Genomic DNA, 21897 nt, shown 5'->3' with positions numbered 1-21897 from the left:
ATTCCTGACTGCGCAGCAGCCAGGAAGCGACTCTGTAGACTGAGCTTTGTGGAGAAAGGAAGGTGGAGAGCAGACTTCCTGCCTTCCACCTCTTCAAGCTGAGGTTAACCGATACCTTACTTCATGGGTGAAGCTGGTAGCAGGCTGCGCTGCGAAAGGAGATGACACTATAATCGGATTGTGGATTGTTCTTAGATTCTGTTACGGTCATGTATAGCAAATGTGGCATTTTGAAGTGTTTTATTTCTAGGGCAGTTACGTATCTAGATGACCGGATGAATATGGGATGATGCTTCTGGGAGTGTATCATATACCACAGCATTAAATGCTTAAGGATGGTTGTGCCAGGAGTTGTAGAGGCTTGTGGTATATGAGGTATCTAGCATTATGACATAGATCGTTGTTATTCTGTGTGACGTCTCTGAACATTGGTGCCAAAATTTGGCTTCAATTATTTTTTAGGTTCGAAAATTGTTTTGAATCTTGCTTTTTAACTGCAACCCTAGAAAATAACAAGAATGAATGAGCCTCTGAGTTAATTGCTTTACCAACAGTTCCATCCAAAATATGTAAACTGTGGAATCCTATACTAATTATTTGTATTTGTTTTTTTTAACAGAACTGAACTGAAGCTAACCCGAAAAGCTGCTTATGTGAGATATTTCAACAGCTCAGCCTTCTTCTTTTCAGGCTTTTTTGTGGTGTTTTTAGCTGTGCTTCCATATGCTGTGATTAAAGGAATTATTCTCCGAAAAATATTTACCACCATTTCCTTCTGCATTGTTCTTCGAATGACAGTAACCAGGCAGTTTCCCGGGTCCGTACAGACCTGGTATGACTCTATCGGAGCAATAAACAAAATACAGGTAAGGTACATGTACTAAAATCTTCCCAAGTACGTAAGCTAATTCTTTATAGCATGTTATCTTGTCAGTTGATCAACAAAAGCACACAGCATTTATGCAGACTTTCTGAATATACTATATGTTGCTTTGACTACACACCATGAAATGTCATTATAAATCTTGATATTTTTATATGGTTCCCCAGGCAGCATAACCACAGGAGTCTCATGCTACCTGCACACTGCTTTTTTTGAAACAGTGGCATTTAGTTACTTCTTCTCATGGAAGAATAAGAAACTTAATAAAGATATATCTGGAGTTGTAGTGCCTAAGAGATGTTTTTCCTTCAGAAAAGGAAGTACAAAATTAGTACATGTTTTGTATAGCACAGCTTCCAGTAGTTTCAGTCACAGATTTTCTGTTTTCCTAGCTATTACAGGCAAGAACAGCAGGAGATTGTGCATCTTATGCAAATGTGTATCTCATTCATTATGAGTAATAAACATAGTTAAGGTACCGGTCAAATAATTATTACCTACCTTACCTACTGAGATCAATTGCTCATATACCAGCATGAGAGGCTTATCTGCAGAGTCAAATCAGGGTGAATTCTCATTAACTCTATCTGTTTTATGTGCTGTTTTGAAATCGCTCCTCAGGAAAAGTATTCTTATTCTATTTCAGGGTGAAGTCTTAGGCTCTTTTTTTACATATTTATAGATTATTTTGGTAAAACATACATTTTATTATTTCGAGTGTGATAAAAGTACCTGACATGGAACTTAGAGATCTTAATCAGAAATCTGAACTTTAATACAGAATAAGAAGCAGGTATTGGATTTTTGTGATTTTCAACCGGGTAGAAAATTCGAGAAATCTAGCCATAAACCCTTCTGTTGAACATTGAGAAGGCTGCCGTGTTGTGTCCCAATTTAGGCAGTCCTTGTGCTCTCAGCTTCCCTACGCGTTAGTGGAGGTGCCTGTCTCTCCTGTGTCCTGGCAGAGCGTATCCAGTGCCCTGTCACAGAATTGGCAAGCCCAGCTCTTGTACCATTGCCCTCACTTTGCTGAATGCTTGTCTTTGGAGATATTAGCTCCGTGGGTGCTCCAGAATCCATACATAATCATCTCTTTGTGGCAGGTTCGGTATAGACCCCATAGACAGACTGCACAGAATCCCAGAATACCGATGCCCTTTACTTGTCACAAGAAACATAGAAAAAAAATAATAAACCACTCATATATTTATCCGATTTAATTTCTTCATCAGTTTAGAGAGTTCACTGGGCCAGATATATCCCCTGGGTTATTGTATTTGCCCTGTAGCTAGACCTATGCTTTCTAGACCATGAAGTGTTTCAGGATCAGTGTGTTTTCTCTGACTATCAGTGCTCCAGCAACTCCACTGGATGACCCCACCGCCTTGGTGATGAAAACCTAGCTATCATTTCCTTCTTTTGCATAAACTGTGTGTGTTTTGCCTTTCAGTTTTTTTGGTTCCTGCCCTTTCAATCATCTGCTTTTTCCCTTCTGCTTGTTTTAGTTGGGAAGTTTGCAAGTTTACTGTAGAGAACTGATTTTCCCCCTTACCATCTGCTTACTTTGTCCACTGTATTGCCCATGTAGACCTACTTGGTTCCACATAATTTGAAAGACAAGTTAGAAGAGATGGCACCTACAGACTGCATAAGCTTAACAAAATCATGGAATAGAAAAGTTATCTTTCCTACATTAGCATAGGCTAACGCTTTTTTCCTAATAGCACCCCAGAAGGTAACACAGGTGTTGGGCTGCTGACTTGTGTCAGTTGAAATTGTACTACTTCGGTGCTGTACCGGCCAGGACCATTATCTGCCTTTTTTGTTGTTGTTGGTAGAGACATCATTCTAACTCTTTTAAACTCTTGCAGTTTTTAGATGGCAGCACATAGCTGCTTTGTTTCACTGTTTACTAAAGTGCAACCTTCCACATCCTACTCTAACAACAGAGCTTTATTTGAAAAGGATTAAGGTCGGAGGGGTGATGCTGCCTGATACAAGTCCTGAAAGCAAAGGAAATGCCAAGTTTTGGTATTCTTTCTAAACCAGAAACAAATACATTTATGGTTATGTTTTCACTCACAATGAAAGAATTGATAGTTTCAAAAACATTTCCTTCTGCATCTGAAAGATGTTATATAAGCTATATTTATGCCTCTCTCTAAGACCCTACAATGCCATACCACCATCAGAAATACTAGCTAGTGCTCGGTGTTGGCAAGTATGTACTGCTTTGTGTGATATGGCCGTCATCCTTTACCATTTCCTCTCATCTGCTTTCATGGTGTTTCTAGGACTTCTTGCTGAAAAAAGAATATAAAGCCCTGGAGTATAACCTAACAACCACTGGGGTTGAGCTGGACAAAGTAACAGCCTTTTGGGATGAGGTTAGTACTTTTACCCAAACTAAATTAAAACACACAGTGTATCTTTTTCACTGGTATTTGCCTTGGTGTTCTCTAAAAAGAGCAGCCTACACTCCTTCATTTTAACTGGCTTCAACTATCAGCAGGCAAGGAATACATGGCAAGTAATTACTGCATGATATCAAATTATCCACGGTTGAGAAACTTTGGAAGATATCTTTTAATAAGTGTTAAGGGCTGTAATAAGTAGTTATGTCTGATTTAAGTCAGCCTGCAAACAGAATCAGGCTGTGGCATGTATAAACATTGGACAGCAGTTCTATAATAGGCAAATTTTGTTTGTGTCCACAAATTTAAGAGCAAGTACAATACATACATTAAAAATATGTATTTAAGAATATAATAAATATGTTATAGATAGGAAAAGCAGCATCAGAAAAGTTGATGTTTTCGTAAGTCCATAGTATGATGTACATGTCTGCATAAGCATGCATTGTTTATTTTTATGTACATACAAATACACGTCTGTGTATGTTGCAGGGAATTGGAGAGCTGTTTGTAAAAGCAAACCAGGAAAACAACAACAGCAAAGCTCCTAGCACTGACAACAATCTCTTCTTCAGTAATTTTCCCCTTCATGCCTCTCCTGTTCTTCAGGATATAAATTTCAAGATTGAGAAGGGACAGTTATTAGCTGTTTCTGGATCTACTGGAGCAGGCAAGGTATTTCTACTTCTGTTGTTTTAACAAAAGTCCTAATAATTTTAAGGAATAATATTGTGTTATCTGTATTGTTACCTGTGTTGTTACTGTATTCTTTCCATCCTGTGCTCACTGCAAAAATGATGGCTGCTGGAAAAAGTACGAATAAGCTGTAAGTTTCAATAAAATGGCCTATAGTTATTTGAAGTTTTACTCTGTAGCTGATATGAGAAAGAGTTTGCTGGATGTTTTTTGTACATACAAGGATACAGACTTAATAAGGATATAGTAACTTAAATTACAAAACTCTTTTTCCATAGGAAGTAAAATGAGATTTGCAGGACTAATGCAGACTGAAACCTAAAGGTTTATGGTGAGACCCTCCCTGCCTTTAATACAATAAACTGGAGAACATAGCATAGATATCGAGATGGCTCAGTGTGCTAGAAAGCAGACTTTTATTTTTCCCCTGCCTTGCTAACATTTTAAGGAAAAAAACTGAGCACAGGATGATCAGTAACCTGACAAGCCTGGCGCAGATTAGCCAGGTAACTGAGACGCGTGCCCTGGAGATGGGGTATAGCTGGTCAGTTGTGCTCCGGTTCCCACAGTGCCTCGCTCAGACAGGCTCCCTGCCTCCCGTGTGAACGCCTGCGGAGGTGCTGCTGAAACGGATGGTTTTCTGAGAGCAGTTGTGGTTTGGATTAATCATCATTTTAGAACCCCCAAATGTTATCGATACATTGATATGTTTAACAAATCAAAGCATTGATCTGTTTGCAGATAGCACGTCCAATTAACCTCATTAATATAAAATGAGTTGAACTGTGATTCTTTTATTTACTTGTAACAGCAAGTAATTAGACGAATCTTTCATCTTGACTGGGTTTTCTGAGGACATGTGAAAGTCAAAACAGACATTCATTAAGCATTTGGCAACTTGTCTTTTTCTATTTAACAAATTATTGGTGAACATATTCTGATTTCTTTTATTTGCATTGGGTAAAATCTTTGGTCTGTTGGAATCGATGGCAAAGGACCCATCAACTTTAACATGATCAAGGCTTCTATATTATTTTTCAGTAATAATACCGATAGGAAAGAGCAACGGACTCGGGACTTGAGGTTGTCCTCATGTTGAGGTGCATTTTACTGTGATAATTCTGAATTAACAGAATAATTTTCCTATGTTGCTGATAATCTCAGCTGGCTATTGCTAAAACTGATGCTCGTAATGCAAAAATGTCAACTAGAAAGTGCTGAAGGACATATGTGTATCTCCTTTATTCAGCTACTTAGGAAACTGAGGAGAATTCAGATCACACTGAACAGTTTATGTGAGTATATACATACAACCAATATGCACTTTTCAAGGCAATAAAAAGAAAAGGCTTATTATCTGAAAGATTTAAAAAAAATAAGGTTTACACCCTCCCTCCCCCAAAAAAGTTTCTTCTTTCCTGACACCCTCTTGATTTAAGGTTTCCTTCATGTTACTTTAGGCTTTTAATCTATATTCCAGAAATTGTCAGGCCTGTGAAACAGACTGCGCAATTATTTTACCTATAACAGGTACAAAGCGTGACATCAGCTCTTTAATACCACTTTAATATTAGATAGGGTTAGGTTTCTTTTTTTTTTCCATTTATGTTTTATGGCACAAGATACAGTAGTTTAACATCCAGTGTGCAAAACATACTAAGCAGCTGTCCTTTGCAAGATCAGAAACTTCTTACTCAGCATTTTGGAAAATTCTGGTTCTGGTATAATGGAAAGAATCTCCTGAGACTCTCCCTCCGCATATTGTATGATTTGTCAAAGGATCTCTGGGCTTGACAGCATGAAACTCTGACTTAGAAAGATTTTTAGATCTTTGGCTGTTACGTCTCAACTTTGCTGACTGTTTATTAGTGAGAAGAACACCACTGGTATGGCTCATTAACATATTTTTCCTTGTATTTCTCAATTCTATTCTTTGATCTAGTAGCCAGTGATGTGTGACAAGGTTACTACAAGCTACTGATTAACTTTGGAATTATAACATGTCAGTACTGAAATTGCAATCAATTCTTTTATGAAGGGAAATAGTAAATATACTTAGGTCATGTATTCACGTAAATGAGTTAACAGTTACAGAGGAAAATTCAGACCACACTGAGCAGTTTGTGAGTAATTGTATACACATACACAAAGAAATTGCATTTTTCAAGGCAGTGCAGATAAAAGGCTTATGAACACGAGCAGAATTGTAAACATGAATTGTGTAGTACAATGAACAAACAAAATAGTCACTGATAATGCTAAAAATCAAATAACGTTCTCCATAAATACTAATACCTTATGTTTGTATGTGTCTCTCAGATACATGTTTACCTTGTAAAATTACTGGAAGTTTAATTAAAAATACACACTTTTGCAGGTCTTTTTTACAGGAGATCTCACAGAATTTTTATTGTTCTTTGAATGAAGTTTCTCTTGTTTCTGAGGCCTTTCAGAACCATAGATATCATGCAAGTCTTCACTAATTGCAACTTGCAAATTGCAGTACTTATAGGGACACTCTTTACAAGATAAACATACCATTTAAGTTACTTAGCAGAGTAACTCTCATTTTCCTTAGCATTTCTTATGGCTGTACAGATCTCTGATGTATTAACCAATTGTTAATGATTTTTCAGACTTCTCTTCTGATGTTGATAATGGGAGAATTGGAGCCTTCGCAGGGTAAGATTAAACACAGTGGAAGGATATCCTTTTCACCTCAAGTCTCCTGGATCATGCCTGGAACAATAAAAGAAAACATAATTTTTGGTGTATCCTATGATGAATACCGATACAAGAGTGTCATCAAAGCCTGCCAACTAGAAGAGGTCAGTCATCTAGGACTTTTAAGACCTGTGCCCCAGCCCAAGTGAAAAAAAACCAAAGAATAACTCAGGGAGTGGAGCTTTAAGTAAGTGAGACATTTCTGGGATTTAAAAAACTCAGCCTGGCATCCCAATTTTGTGGAATTGCAAGTCAGCCTGTTGCCAGCTCCTTGGGAGATAGACTGATGATACTGGTTCTGGTAGTTTACACAATGGGAGTTAAATAAGCTGGCTCAGATATTATAAAGTGTCTGCCTTCTCAGTCTTCCTTGCTATTAAAAACCTGGGTAAACATATTAATGTTAAAGAAATCACGTAAAAGATATTGTTCCTACAAAATTTTTTTCATGTTTCTTCCTCATAAAGAAGCTCTTCCTTACAATCTTGGAAATTAACCTGTTTTCCGCCTTTCTTTTGCACTTCAAAAATGGCTCCAGGGATAATTAGAACTCTGTGCCAGAAACCTGAGTTATTCAGAGGAAAATCTTGACTGAAGTTGGGCTTTTCTGCAGGCACATTGAAAATTCTCACCCTGGAAATTATTGCAGGATTGATCTTTGTGTGACCTGTAGCCCACAATTAGTACAATGACGTGGAAATGTCCTTGTGTGTGTTTGATGTTGCCAGAGGGTAGCATAGGCAAAGATATCTTTTCACATTGCAGGATACAAAAGCAGACAGCATCTTAGACCTTTCCACTCTTATTGCTTAAGATAAGGCATTTTTTCTGTAACATGTAGATGAAAACAATAAATATTCAACTGTGCTGAATAGGATCTGTCTTTAGGCCACACAGTGAAACATATTTTCCTTTAGCGCCAGTCGAGCAAGAAAACAATAGCCAATCTGTTTAAAAATAAGATGGGGTTACTGCGCTTTATCTCAGAGCAGGATATAGTTAAGTGATAAAGTAATCTTTTCTTATAAGTTTATGGCCATTTCAGATTGTGTTTGGATTGTGGTTTGCTGGAAATCTTCTTTGAAAGCGTCTGAAGACAGGAGAATTGACAACTGTGTCAGGCTTTCTGAAGAGAGTAGTCCTTAACCTCAGTCTTAAAAGTTCTTGTTAATACCAAAACTCCAAAAAACAACTGGCTTCAGCAGTTCAAAACTGTCCTTGTCTAAGGAGGCTTCCCAGTCCAGGTGCTTCCTAGAGCCGAGGGTGGTTAATGATGGCTCAGTGTCTTGGTGTTTGTGGGATGGCTTGGTGTCTCGGTGGTTTTGGGACGGCTCAGTGTCTGTGGGGTGGTTCAGTGTCTTGGTTTTGGTGGGACGGCTTGGTGTTTCGGTGTTGGTAGGACAGCTTGGTGTCTCACTAGGCTGCAGCTCCTTTGTTCTCCAAACCAGCTCAGTCAAGGCAGCTTTGATCTATGTTGGTGCAGCTCTGTGCAGAATGATATGCTTCACCTCCTAGCAGGGCTCATTATTTGAGATCTTGTTTGATACTTACAAGGATATTTTCTTCTGGCCTGAAGCTGGATAAATTGGGCTGGCCTGAAGAGAAGGCAGAATGGTCTGGAAGGAAGCCAAATGCATTACCTTATTGCTATTATTATTCTTTCTAGTCTCCTTAGCTTTCACATCTTAGTTACTGAACAGGACTTAGTATGGCAGATTGAAGGATGGATTTCAAATATTAATTCCCTGTTTATTCTGCAGTGTGACCTTTTAGGGGTTTATGATGACAAAGGTTGCTGCTTTGTTGTATTGGGGTTGTGTGTGTTGTCATTCTTCAGAAAAGAGAGGTACTAGAGGGTTTTTGCTGAGAGGAGTTCCCTTTGCCCCCTTTTCTGCAACTTTCCTGCGTAGTTATATAGGCCACCTGAATGTAGGCCCATTGCAGAGTCTAGTTCTTACCTGGTCTCTTCACAATGAACCAAGGATCAGTGATAAAAAAGAGTTTATTTCCTTATTGCTCATAGGCTGAAAGTCAGTTAACATACAGCTCTTAACAGTGGCTAAATGAGATTAACTTCCAAGCTCCATGCTCACAAAAACATTTTGGGGAATACAAAGCCATCTTCTTTGACCCACTGGGCAAATAGATGCATTACTACTTGCAAGAAGTAACACACCTGCAAAATGCCCCCTTTGCTTTGTTGTCTCCACCATCACCCTATAGAGGAAGCATACTAAAGATCTAGTCCACATCCTCAACTTGATGTCTTTTTCTCCTTTGTCTTCATTAGTGCCCATACAATACTACAGGTTACGTAGGTTGCATCATAGCTTATACATAGGTTTGGGGCTTCCTGACACACCACAAATAGCCTGTTCTTTTCCATCAGCAGAACAGGACACTGAAGCTGGGTGACTTCATATACGGTGTTCTGCACTTTGTTTTAGGTCTATGGAGATATGCAAATGATATTAAGCAAGTGTAACTTAAATAATTTGGGGTGCTTGAGAATTTTAAGAAAAGTCAACACTACATTTTTTACCTGACTTTTTGGATTGGTACATAGTTGATCTGCTAAGAAGTTATCACAGCCTCTTTAGAGTTGCTAAGTACTTGAGGTAAATTTATCTCAAAGTAATTATGAAAGATGGAAAGTGCAAGTAAGTATTTGACAGAGCTTTCCATATTTTTAGGTGTCCAAGAATAACATTTTCACTGTATAGGAAGTCAGATCTTTATTTAGAGGTTAAAATGTGTTGTTATGTGTTAGATTTTTATTCTGTGAAGTCCTAAAGAATGGCAAATCTGGTTATATTCATGATTACCTAAAAAATAGATGGGCTTTGGTAGGTTTTCTTAGATGGAAGAAGGATTTTTGATGTTTTTCTAAAAGATATTCTTGCAGCTTTACATTTTGTTGTATTTGTGTATGGAACCATCAAAAGAAAGATTAAAAAGATGGTTTCTTCTCTAATGAATTTTGAATTTTCATAATTAACATTACTGGAAAGCAATGAACCTATAAGCAACAAAAGGAGTTTCTTTTATTTCTTTATTTTATGAGCTCATGTAAGTTTATAGCAGTTTAGAATACTAAAATGGGACATTTTTTAGTCCAAGGAGTTCAGGTAGCTATATGCTGTACTTCCTTGCCTCGTATACTCAGTTTAAGAGATTTCTGCCTTCAGCTTCTTATTCTTGTTGCCTTGCTGCAATTCACCTACCCTCCAGTTGTGCCACTATAACTGTTTGTGCTGTCGTACTGTGAAACAGAAGATGAAGTTTAAAAAGAAAATTATTATGATATATTGGAGAGCTTGCATCCTTCATAAATACTCTGCCAGGATAGTTTGACAAAGTGTGTTTGTGTAGTGCACAAATACATTAGGATCTCAGTCTGTGCCTGGGTTTACAGGCTCAATTAGTGTGTACATGTCCTTCAAGTATCCTTTTTTCTCATGCTCAACATAACTGTTGTCTCACCCAACGCCCATCACATAAGTACGTTATTGATGAATGGTCAGATGCAGTGAATCATGTCATTCAGTAGATACTGTTCTGTGAGATTATACGTGGGAAGCATGTGTTTTAATGGTGCTCCTTTGGGTGTAGTCCCACTTGATGGCCCACCATGTGGCAGCAGTATAGTGTCATAGGTTTCATTCATGGTCCTTGGTCGTCACAGCTCTGCTCTGTAGCCTTCTCTGGCTCGGGGTACCGAGGGCAAGGGACACCACAGTGCAACCCTGTACGAGTGTATGAGATCTAAGTTGTTGAAAGGATGCACATTGAAAGACAGTTGTGTGTCGAAAGCTCAGTGAGGGGAGTTTGTCAGGTCTAAGTACCACTGCTTGTCATAATTTCAGGATGACACTATAGATATCTGTTACTGAAGAAGCATGAGAAAGGTTCTCAAACGTATCTCCATGTCCGTCAGTAAAAACATGTCTAAGGTACTTTTTAAGCTTCTGTTTGTATGGCTTATGTGTATATTTTTACAGTAGTGTGGCCTGCTTTATATGTGTAAACTGATGCAGGACTTGATTATAATTACATTTCTTGATTATATTTTTCCTTTGAAGGTAAATAGGGTATCGGGGAGGTAAAATCATGTTTTACAATGTAGTTCTAATTAGTGTAGTTTGGAAATGGACAGAAGTTAAGAGGAGAGAAGTGGAAGGTGATAGAACAACAGAAAGACTGCTTTGGAATTGAGATGAAGGGACTGTAATTAACAGCTACCTTATTGTTCTTGATATCCTATAGAAACAGCCTTACCGGCAAAAATTATTTCTGAAAGCCCAGCACAAACGAAATATGGCTGCAGTGACATGTAAGAAGTTCGTAGGCATTGCCCTCATTCTTGTGTGATGCTGAACTCAAGGGAATGCCAATACATTTAAATTAGATGATACATTCTGTGAAACGTCACAGTAAAACAAGTTTTACAAAAAGGTGTGAGGAGAAAGGCTGCTTGTCCCTTCTCCACTGCCGCCTTCCTCTTTTTTCCTTTCCTCGAGAAATAGTGGATATTTTGGCAAGCAAGCAGGGTGATTACCTAATTTAACACGTCTTCTAAAATGAAGGTCCCAGTTTGCAAATATGGAAGTGATGGCTTTCAACTTCTAGATCAAACCACTCCAGCACAGATCAGTAGTCCTTACCATTTGTCCTTTATTCAGAAGCTTTTTTGAAATAAATAGTTTGAATGGGTTAAATTTTGAATGTGCAGGTGTTACCACAAATTATTACCTTTAAAATCTTAAATTGGCATGCTGTGATATAGAGAAGACAAGGTGTAATTGGTACGGATTCTGAATTCATTTCCTAAAGACAGTCCACATAGGCAAGCTTAAATGTACTTGAAAAGTACAATAAGATGAATTGGTGGTGCCTCAGCTTACGCTACCTTTTTTTTTTACAAGTTTTTTTTTTTACCCTTTTTATCGAGTACTTTTCATCACGTTCATGATAAAAATCAATTAGCAAAAGGAAGTGAACTTTTGCTTCAAATTAAGGACCAAGTATGAACAAATTTAACACTGAGAAACCATCCTGCATAATTCATTGATTTTTATTCTCATTGCTCAATAGAAAAAGCCACTGGGAAATGTGAACGGGATGAGTTTATATGTCTGTGGAAACTTACTATTAAATTTGAAATATTTCCACAAGTGTAACTTCCCCAAAGATCGAAGGGTTGCATTAATGTCATGGCAGGGATAACATGAATATAAATGGGAATTTGTAGGAGTAGCTGATTGGGTTTGCAAAATCCTTATTACTGATGTAATGAAAAATGGGGAAGGAACATGGCTTGATTTTCAGATTTCTAGGTTGAAAAGTCAATATTAATAGCCAACTATACACAGGGTGTGGGATTTTTCTTTGGTTTTAGCACTTGGTAAGTTAAAAAGGTAAAACCTTTGGACAGTTGAAACAGGAATCTTTGTTTCTAAATGCTGTTAACATTGAACAAAATCATCCTAAGAGAATGCTTTCCTCCAGTCAAGACTGCAGAAACAGGTCCGTTACAGTTATTCTTGTTAAAAAATAAACAAACATCCTATTTGAAGGAGTGCAGTAATTTGTTAGTTTTGAAACCATACTTCCATGACTTCCATTTTTACCTTTTTACAAGGTAACATGGATATTTTTCCACCTAGTTAGTTCACTTGATCCTTCAATAGTTACCTAAGAGGCCATAAACACATAATGGCAAACTACCTCTAAGAGATTACCACTTTTAAAGTAAACACATGTTCTGATTTGAGAGCCACCACCTGCTCCTGAATGTAATGTTTAACATGGCATGCAAATATAGGAAGTGTTTCCATGCAAAATCAGATCACACAATAGTATAAAGAAATGTGTGGCCAGATCCTGTGGTTTTTTGAGGTGGTTTTACAGGGAGCGCAGGAGATTAATTTTCAGCTAAGAATTTAGATTATAGAGAGAATAACTGGAGAAAGAGACAGTCAATATGCCAAGCCCTGGTTTGTGTTCCTGCGTGTTCAATGTCTCCTTGCAAAGGCTGACATCCATCCCTGGGTGCCAAGCTCACTGCCGTGTCAAGGATGCTCTGAAACAGAAACACGCATCCTTGCATCCCTTTGTACGGCTCCAGCCCCTTTCATCTGTGCTGGCTTTGGGTTTCTGTTTGGCTGCTTGGTTGGTTGGTTTAGGGGCTTTTTTGGCAGATAACCAAATGAGTAGGAGTTGAGAGATTATGATGTCAGTGAGTGAAACACTCTGTGCCCTGTTTTTGTGCCTGTTTTTCACAAAGGATATTGGCAGATTACAAAGTGTGTGGAAGAGAGAAACAATAAGGATTCAAGTCTGGAACTGAGTGCTTTGTAGTAGGTAACTCTCTACAAGAGGATATTAAGGGGTAGCTTGGTTATCTAATCATGTACATGTCTACAGTATAAACTATGTGAGAGCGAGTTACTTAGCCTGTCTTCATAGCTGGGGAGAGCAACAGGCATGTCAAGGTTAATCTCATCCTAATGTAAACAGCTAAAATAGCATAAATGCCTCTTTCAGGCAGAAAGTCCACATAATATGTCAAATCTCCCACTACAACGATTGCATCTCAGACACGTGGGCCCAAAAGCTGGCTACTTTTAGACTTTTTCCACCTTGCACTGCTATGATCCACTGGCAGGAACAGACTCCTCTAACTGAAATTCTTGTCTGTGGCCCAAAATCATGGGCAGGTCAGTTGTGAAGCTGCTGATACGGTGAGTTCCCTGGGGGAAGTGGAAGTAAATAGACTAGCACAGTTTCTTTATAGCAAGGGAGTATCTCGATTAAAGAAAAAAATAGACTCAAACTCCCAAATGCACTGACTTCTTGAAGTTTATCAGCAATTGAGTAAATGTGTTTAACACAGCCCCTCTGCAATATTCTGTGTTGATATCATTTGGTTAAAAACCTGTTTCAGTCAAGACAGCTCTCCCCACCCCTTTCCCTGTCTTAGGTACAGGGCTCTGGACTGATTACCCTGGATGTTGTCCTATCTTCTGTGTCATTTCTGGAATCATATTTAATTCCCTTACCCTGTGTTTAACCTGCCCACATACAGCATACCAACTACTTCATGTTTGAAAAATCTGTTCCACGGGAATGTTTCACCATAGAGAAGGCAAGTTTTGCCAGTGTTCGTGTGAGTTTTGGGTGAGCCTGACACCCTGCTCAAGGTCACAAAGTCTTGCGAAAACAAAGCTTATGCTTTTGGATCACGAATTCTTCATAAATGGTTCAGCTGAAATCTTAACAAAAGCTTCGGCCTCAGGGATCACAGGCAGAGAGAGGAGAGTTACCAAAAAAAAAATAAGATTTTAAAAAGTTATTCCTGATTTGAAATACTTTAAAGAGATCTGGTTTTCTGGCTTCTGGCCCAGGAAAATGAGGACTCGAGTGTGTTCGAGCTGGTTACCCAAAGATTCAAAACTTTAAAACTTCAAATTTTGCAGTTTAGTTCATATCTGTCTTACTTTCAAAGACAATTTATTTTCTGAAAATCAGGATGAACTGAAAGTTATGCTTTCTGTAAAATGACATTTCAAATTACTTATCGAAATATTTTTAGTAACCACTGAATTAAAATCTGGAGGTTTGTTTCAGTTCCATTTCTACCCCATTGGTATATTAGAATTAAATTATCAAATAGGGTGGAACATTATTGCAGCTCCTGCTTGAAACCCTTGGTGCTGCTTCTGCTTAACTTATATTCAGCTTTACTTGGCATTTTATACAATAAAAGGCTTCAGTATTTTTCTTCTAATTTATTGCAAATAGTCCATAGTGCAGAAAGCAAATTGCAGAATGTATTCAGAGGCAGCTTCTCTAAAATACAGAGAGAAAGAAGGCAGCGAAAAAGGGAGCACTTTGGTAGGTGAGAAGGAGGTAGGAATGTGAATGGGGGGATTTTCTGGGAACTGTAAGAAAAACATGGGGAATGTTAATGGCAATGAAGAAAAGGAAGGGGATAGAGATGGCAAAGAAACTGGGACTGCAGAAAAAAAGGAAGTGAAATAGAGGAAAGTGTTAGTGAGTATGAAATGGAGAGAGTCAAGACCTGCTCTGTTCCATCGGTTTCACAACTGTTTTATCTTTTTGGAGGGGAGGCAGAAGAAGGAAGATCGAAAGCCACATCATTAAGGACATATTTAAGGAAGAAAGAGGGGCCCCATAAGTAAAATACGTATGTTCTATCATTAGAACTGCTTGAGTAGTTTGAGTAGCCTTGGGTATATAAAGCAACTATTTGCTGAAAGGCATGGTTCTTAGAAACTGTTTTCTGTCATTCTTTTTAATTTTAATTGTTGCTAATGGTTTATCAAATTACTTTGATAACAAACAATCTCTACAGAAAGGACTTGGAGTATGAAGTCCATTCTGAGGTGTCCTTTTCTTTAACGAGACCATATTTCCGTTCATCCTGAAAAGAGGTATTACCTTTAACTGTCTCAGCTATATTCTTTCATACCATGCCCAAAGGTATTATAAGGGTCATCCCTTTTCTGCCGAGGTAGATGAATATGACATTTACACTGTTAAAAATGCAAACAGATATTAAAAGGGGTGCCTTCTCCTTGGGTGTGCAACTTGAGATTTGTTAGCTCCTGATATCGGAAGTACCCACAAAAGTAATTAATGTCTGTGGGAACTCAGGGGAGGGTTCTTCTCTGAATAGTTACCAATAGGTTTCTCAATTTAAGCGTTTAGAAATAGATAACGTTAAAGAAAATCCGGTGGCTACTTCATTAATATGCCGGGTTTTGTGCCGTTCAGCATCATTACATTAGGTTTGTCCCTGGCTTGATTCCACTTCCTGCGTAAAATGACAGCAAGGATGTATTTGGACCAGCCCTATGTACTTTTTTACAATAGGTAATGCATGTTCCAACAAATAGCATTGTGTGTCTATTGGACTTCATCACTCTGTTTACGCCTTTGAAAGAAATTACTAAACATTTTTTAATTATTATAATTACAGCCTGAAAAGTTCTTTGTCTGTTCCATGCCATATATTATTCTGAGGTGAAGGGTAGAAGAGAGCAGAAGGGGAACTCATTAAAGGTCTGATTAAAATTCCATGTTGACACACCTGCAAAGAAATATATCTGACGAAATCCCACCACCATTTAAAACAATGGGAGCCCTGCAATTAATTTCAGTAGGGTTAGGATTTTACCCTGTCTGCAGAGGAAGACACGCTGGGTCCAGTTCTTCACCTGGGCTTTTTTCAAAGAAGTAGAATGAGGAAACAGCAATGGCACCAGCACCGTTACAGGCAGCAGTACTGGTAGAAACGGGAAACAGCTGAAATTAGCTTAGAATCATAGAATCACAGAATCATTTAGGTTGGAAAAGACCTTTAAGATCATCAAGTCCAATTGTTAACCTATCGCTGCCAAGTCCACCACTAAACCATGTCCCTAAGCGCCACATCTGCACTCCTTTTAAATACCTCCAGGGATGGTGACTCACCCACTTCTCTGGGCAGCCTGTTCCAGTGCTTGACAACCCTTTCAGTAAAGAAATTTTTCCTAATATCCAATCTAAACCTCCCCCAGCGCAACTTGAGGCTGTTTCCTCATATCCTATCGCTTGTTACTTGGGAGAAGAGGCCAACACTCACCCCGTTACAACCTCCTTTCAGGTAGTTGTAGATATCTTAGATATTTAGATACTTAACCACGCAAATCCCAATGTTCAGGTGAAGATATTGGGTAAATGTCAAAATTACAGATGAATAACATGACTCCCACATGCACAGTGAAACCACAAGCGATCCGAGCAGGTCATCTCAAATAAATGCTAGAAAAGATTTTATGCCAGAGTTTCACATGTTCTGTCTAAATACTTCACAACCTATAAGAAGGCAGTTTTGTCACATTCAGAGAATCTTCCTTTAGATATGTTGCTGGCACTGTTTCTCACATCCCTCTTTCTGCAAATACCTGAGCTGTTGCATCAGTACCAGGGATTTGCTTGTGTGGCTCTCCTTTTGCAAGAGGGAAATAACTAGTTAACTTAAGAAGAATTTAAAAATCACCTGCAATAGCTTTTCCATACATAAGAGCATCTTGATTTTAAGGTCAGACTTCTCTAAGTCAGGAAGTAAATGCTATTATCAAATTAAAGAGTTGGGAGAATCTCTCATTTCCTGACAGACCAGGCAGTTAATTCCTAGTCCTTGAGTGGCCGGACCTTTCATCTGTCACTGATCCAGGTCTGAACGGCATTGTTCACTCTTTTCCTGAGGTCAGGCCAATTTACAGGGGAGGAAGAAGGAAACATTTATCTGGAAGGATTTTTATTTATTTATTTATTCTGCAAAACCTCAGAGGCTTGGAATGCCAAAAGGCTGCCCAAGGGAGAGCGATTAGCCGTCAAAGCCACAGCAGGGGTGATCAAAATTGGATTATATCTGACTTGGTATGAAATGCAAACTTCTAGAGAGCAGCCCAACTTAGAATCCCAAGTCATAGTGCCCTGGAAGTGCTTCACGAGTCTTCCAGGCTTTTTCCCAGAAGCTGCAGGATTTCTGGGTGCTGCAGAGTGCACGCAGACAGCTGGGTTCCTGCGTGCCCATCGGCTGCCCGGAGGAAGAGAGACCCCAAAACAGGCCACCTCTTCCAGGGTGCTGCCTGAAGCCTGCTCGCTTTCTGAGGGATGTCAGGGTCACTTTTTTTCCCCCCAGAAGCTGCGCTGAAAGGAAAACCTTTGTCAAGCATGAGAACACCGGAGCCGGTTGTGTCTGGTATCTGATGCCTGGGTCGGCTGCCTTGGCTGTGGCAGGAGCGGGAGCGCGGTGCTGCCGAGCAGGCCGCGCAGCCCCCGGCAGTTTCTGGGACGCTCGGGGCTGCCAGCTCGCTGCGTGGCACGCTGCCCGGCGGTTGTACCTGCTGGAAGCCTGCGCGGCCCGGGGCACAGGCCGGTCATCCAGCCCACGTTTTTGGGAAAAATCCCCTGAAACTACCACCACCGCAGGGGTAGTGGTGTCACTGTGTTGGCTTAAGGACATAGGCCAGGTGAGGCTTCAGGGCAGAATTAATATTTTTTGTTAGAGCAACTGTAAAAGTAAAAAAAATCTAGGCAGCCTTCAGGCACACAAGCCATTCTCCATGTCTCCACTTCCATGAATTATTGTGGTTTGGATCCTCAGTTTTGGTGTTAAATACTACTCTCAAGAAAATTTCTAGCCACCTCTGCCAGTGGGTCATGAGGATGTCCTTTTCTTCTTTCTCTGTCTCACATGAGACTAAAATGGCATTTTCTGTTTTTATAACCGGCTGAAGATTCGTTTTTAGCATAGTCCTGAGCTGTAAGTAACCTACAGCCCAAGCAGTGGAACTTGGCTCCCGAATCTTTTGCAAACCTTGAGCATTCCTTTTTTTTCCTGGCTAGGAATTTTGTGCAAGACTTTTTTAATGAACGTGCCTGAAGTACAAATTTCTCTGGGTTTTGAAGAGCTCAGATCCAGAGTTTGCTTCTTCCCGTCCGTAACTTCAGTGGCAAGTGCATTTATCATTGTTATTTGACAGAGAACTTGAATGGTTAATGGATTGATATTGCATGAAGGTACATTCCTTGCTTGTATGGAGATCTAGCAATTAAGACAAATATTTGTTCTTGAGGTCTTGTAGCTCGTGATTGCTCTCTGTGACAGAATGACATGTTTTCTTTTATCACTATTTCTGATGACATAAACAAATTAAAGAAATAAACCTCTGTGGGACTCTATTTTTTTTTTTTTTACAACTTGTGTCTAACCTGTCTGTACACTGTCGTACACTCTGCTTCCATCCAGTCTGTAGCTTGTGTTTCTTCAATATGGAAAATACATGTCTGATTCTTAAAAAAAAAAATTTGTTAACAGGACATTTCCAAGTTCCCCGACAAAGATTATACAGTGTTGGGCGAAGGTGGAATCATTCTGAGCGGAGGCCAACGAGCACGAATCTCACTAGCAAGGTGAGCATTTTGTTCTCTAAGTAGGGTACTGTTTCTTGTATAAGGAAAGTATTACGACTGAGCGCTTAAATACATGTGGACCAAGTCCTGCTAAATAAGTACCCTCCAGGTATATCATGAACTTCATTTTACTATCAGAAATCTGAATTTTGCTATGCAATTGTGTTTGTGATATGCTGCATATTTACTTATTGATTTTTAAAAGTTTGATGTCAGACGCATGCTCTGGCTTAGCTGAAGATTAATCTTTCCCTCCTTGATGCAAGATGCTATTTGGAGATCCATACCTTTAAGTGTAGCTTTCTTAGTACCAACGAAACCCATAGAAAGATACAAATAAGAAATATTCCAGGATCTTTCTCTGCTATGACACTTCTGCAAAGCAGTTTATATATTTATTGATGATATACTCCCTGCCTGCAGGTAACAAAAATGAAAAAAAGCCATGTTTCAAAAAGTGTTGCTAATAGTTTTAGTCTTTTTCTGTTGTAAAAAGAAAAAGTGGAAAGCAATGGCTAGTCAATACCTATGAATAATGGTCTGGCCTTTTCTGTTTGACCTTCCAATATTAGTATGTAATTTTGAAGGTCTACAGAAGAGTAACATAGGTGTTTGTCTTGTAAATTAGCTACGTGTTTCAGCAGAATTGCTTAGCTATCATCAGAAATACAGTAATGATAGCTCTGATGTGTAAATGACCCCATTTGTTTCTGTGCCAAGTGCAAATTGTGGTGGTTTCCATGCTGAGAAACACTGGGTATAAGTAAAATCACATTATGGTGATCTACAATGGCATCCCATGAAAGGTGTGCATGTCTGTGTGAGGCTGAAAGATGGATGGGTTCATCAAAATAGAGAGGCTTTCAGTGTGGAGCTTTCTAGTGGATTTGTGAGAGCAAAGAGGTATATGGATGGTTCTGTTTTATGCGGTAAGATAAGAGGGGAGGAGCCGGCGAAGATTTCAGAGAAAAAAAACCCCAACCAACAAAACCCATGAAAAAGATTTTCATTTAAAATGCAATATTTACTTGGAGTATTTCCCAGATTCTATGAATAATCACGTCTGTCACTTTTCAGATGGTCACAGCTCATTTACTGGAGGGTCACAGAACTGATATATTTATTGTCAGCTATATAATCATTATTTTTAAAACAAGTAAATGTCCTGAAGACAGTGGCTGTATCTGCTTTATATTTTGTTTGGCCTCCCGTCTAAGCTCAGCATACACCAAGGTGTGCCAGTGTTGAGGTGTGGGTTGCAGATGAAGCTCTGAGAAAGCTAGAGGAGAAAATTTAGGGTTACAGCCCCAAGGTTGTACCTATCTGCACTGGCGATAAGCCGGATGTTATTTCCTTGAACTGGCTGCATACGTGTGCTGGGGGTTCTCTGTGCAGAGTCATGTGAAACAAGAATCCCTGCTGGAAGTGCCGTCAGCCAGCCATCGTGAGAAGCAGGTGGAGATGGCCTGAGTCCATCTTTCTTACAGAGCACTGTCAGTGCCTGGAGCTACAACCGAGGGCAAGAAAGGAGCAAGGGAAAAAAACAGTGCATGCCCTGGGTTGGAGCTGGCTTACTGGCCCAGTACCCTAAAGCCAGTCATGTCTAGCTACTAAGTCCAACATACAAATTATAGCAATAATTTGAGTGTGACCATTGTTCCAGGAAAAAAAAAAATGCAAACTTTTTGCTGATGAAAGTGCCAAGTACAGTATGAACTTTTTGTTGTTGTGCAGCCACTACATCATAATGTATGATCAGTGAAATCCATCATGACAGAAGATTTTTCAGTAAAGTTGCTTGGTTTATTAACATAATATAATATTGGCTTTTTCTCCTGGTGATTAAATATTTTGACATAGTTTAACATAATGATTTTAGAACTAATTTTTAGAGTACTTTAAAAAGTACTGAAATGCGGCTGTCCAAATTTTCTTTGCTAACTATACCCTGATTCGTATCATATCACATCATATCATATCACATCATATCATATCACATCATATCATATCATATCACATCATGATTTTCATACCGAGGAAGGCAGGAGCCTTTTTGAACTTCTGTTGAAATTGATTTTAAAAAAACCCTCTTAACCACAGGTTTAGGTCTCAGTGAGCCATGTCCAGTCACACACAGCTTAAGGTCCTACTGCTACAAATAGTTTTTCATGTCCTGAACTCGAAATGTTGTACAGTCCCATTTGAGATGACGTTTGCAAGCTTGTGGCTCACTAACACACTTGTCTTTGCTCACCATTTATTTCAAAGCACTTTTAAAACTAAGTGCTGAGACTTAAGTCTTTTAACATACTTATTTACATATATGTAATATTCCTCAGGCACCAGTAGATGTTACAGTAGGTACTAAATTCCCAGTTAAATGGTCACTGTACACAGATGGGGACTGTCAGATTCAAGCCATAAACAGATCTTTACAGTAACCTGCGTAAAAGGCAGCTGGGTATCTTCCTTTGATTGCACAAGACTTAATGGCAAAACTGAGTTAGTTTGTAATGTGGTCTGCAGCAAGGAAAGACTTTACTGAAAAGTGTCTTATAAGCACACTTAACATTGAACTGCAGCTCCATATTGGTACTGTAGAAAAGTCTATCAGTTATGAGTTTTTGAGACAAAAGTGTAAAGGCATTCTTTTAAAATTATATTTAGGTAAATTTCTAAGACTTGTGAAAGTTAATGTCATTTCCATTTTCTCTGTTCAGAGCAGTGTACAAAGATGCTGATTTGTATCTCCTGGATTCTCCTTTTGGACATTTAGACATTTTTACAGAAAAAGAGATATTTGAAAGGTACCGTATGTTTTGATAGATTGTATTTAAGAATCCCACTGAGCAGCTTAAAGTAAGATCAAGAACAGAATTTTAATAACAGTACAAAAATACTGAAGTGATCAAAATTATACCTTTGGGGGATACATATTTTTAGGGATTCTCGTGACTGAGTGTTTTGTGTTAGCAGTAGGACAGTGCACTGTGCTGGGAACAAGCCCGGACCAGGTGTGAGCATTAGTGTGAGCTCCCTCTTCCATCTCAACATAATGACCCTGCTATAATCTATTACTCCCAGAGTACATGGCTTTATATCTGGTGCGTCTATGTACCAGAAGAGCTTTTATTTTAAAACACTTACCTGCTTCATAAGTATACGTTTTTACAAAAGCTATATTTCATCTTG

At 39.0% G+C, this 21897-nt stretch overlaps 1 protein-coding gene across 1 annotated transcript in view; it reads left to right on the top strand.

Moving 5' to 3' along the window:
- CFTR (cystic fibrosis transmembrane conductance regulator (ATP-binding cassette sub-family C, member 7)) overlaps positions 1 to 21897 on the top strand; it is a gene marked incomplete at its 3' end in the record, with an annotated part of 62381 nt that overhangs the window by 16294 nt on the left and 24190 nt on the right. Inside the window, exons 8-13 of the mRNA XM_010295712.1 lie at positions 620 to 866; positions 3178 to 3270; positions 3790 to 3972; positions 6630 to 6821; positions 18611 to 18705; positions 21426 to 21512. Coding sequence (XP_010294014.1) covers positions 620 to 866; positions 3178 to 3270; positions 3790 to 3972; positions 6630 to 6821; positions 18611 to 18705; positions 21426 to 21512 — 897 coding nt within the window. The remainder of the gene's footprint in view (positions 1 to 619; positions 867 to 3177; positions 3271 to 3789; positions 3973 to 6629; positions 6822 to 18610; positions 18706 to 21425; positions 21513 to 21897) is intronic.

Source organism: Phaethon lepturus, unplaced genomic scaffold (assembly GCF_000687285.1).
Source record: "Phaethon lepturus isolate BGI_N335 unplaced genomic scaffold, ASM68728v1 scaffold19780, whole genome shotgun sequence".
Classification (NCBI taxonomy): domain Eukaryota; kingdom Metazoa; phylum Chordata; class Aves; order Phaethontiformes; family Phaethontidae; genus Phaethon; species Phaethon lepturus.
The sequence above is the reverse complement of the archived record's forward strand: the minus strand, read 5'-3'. Positions and strand labels throughout refer to the sequence as shown.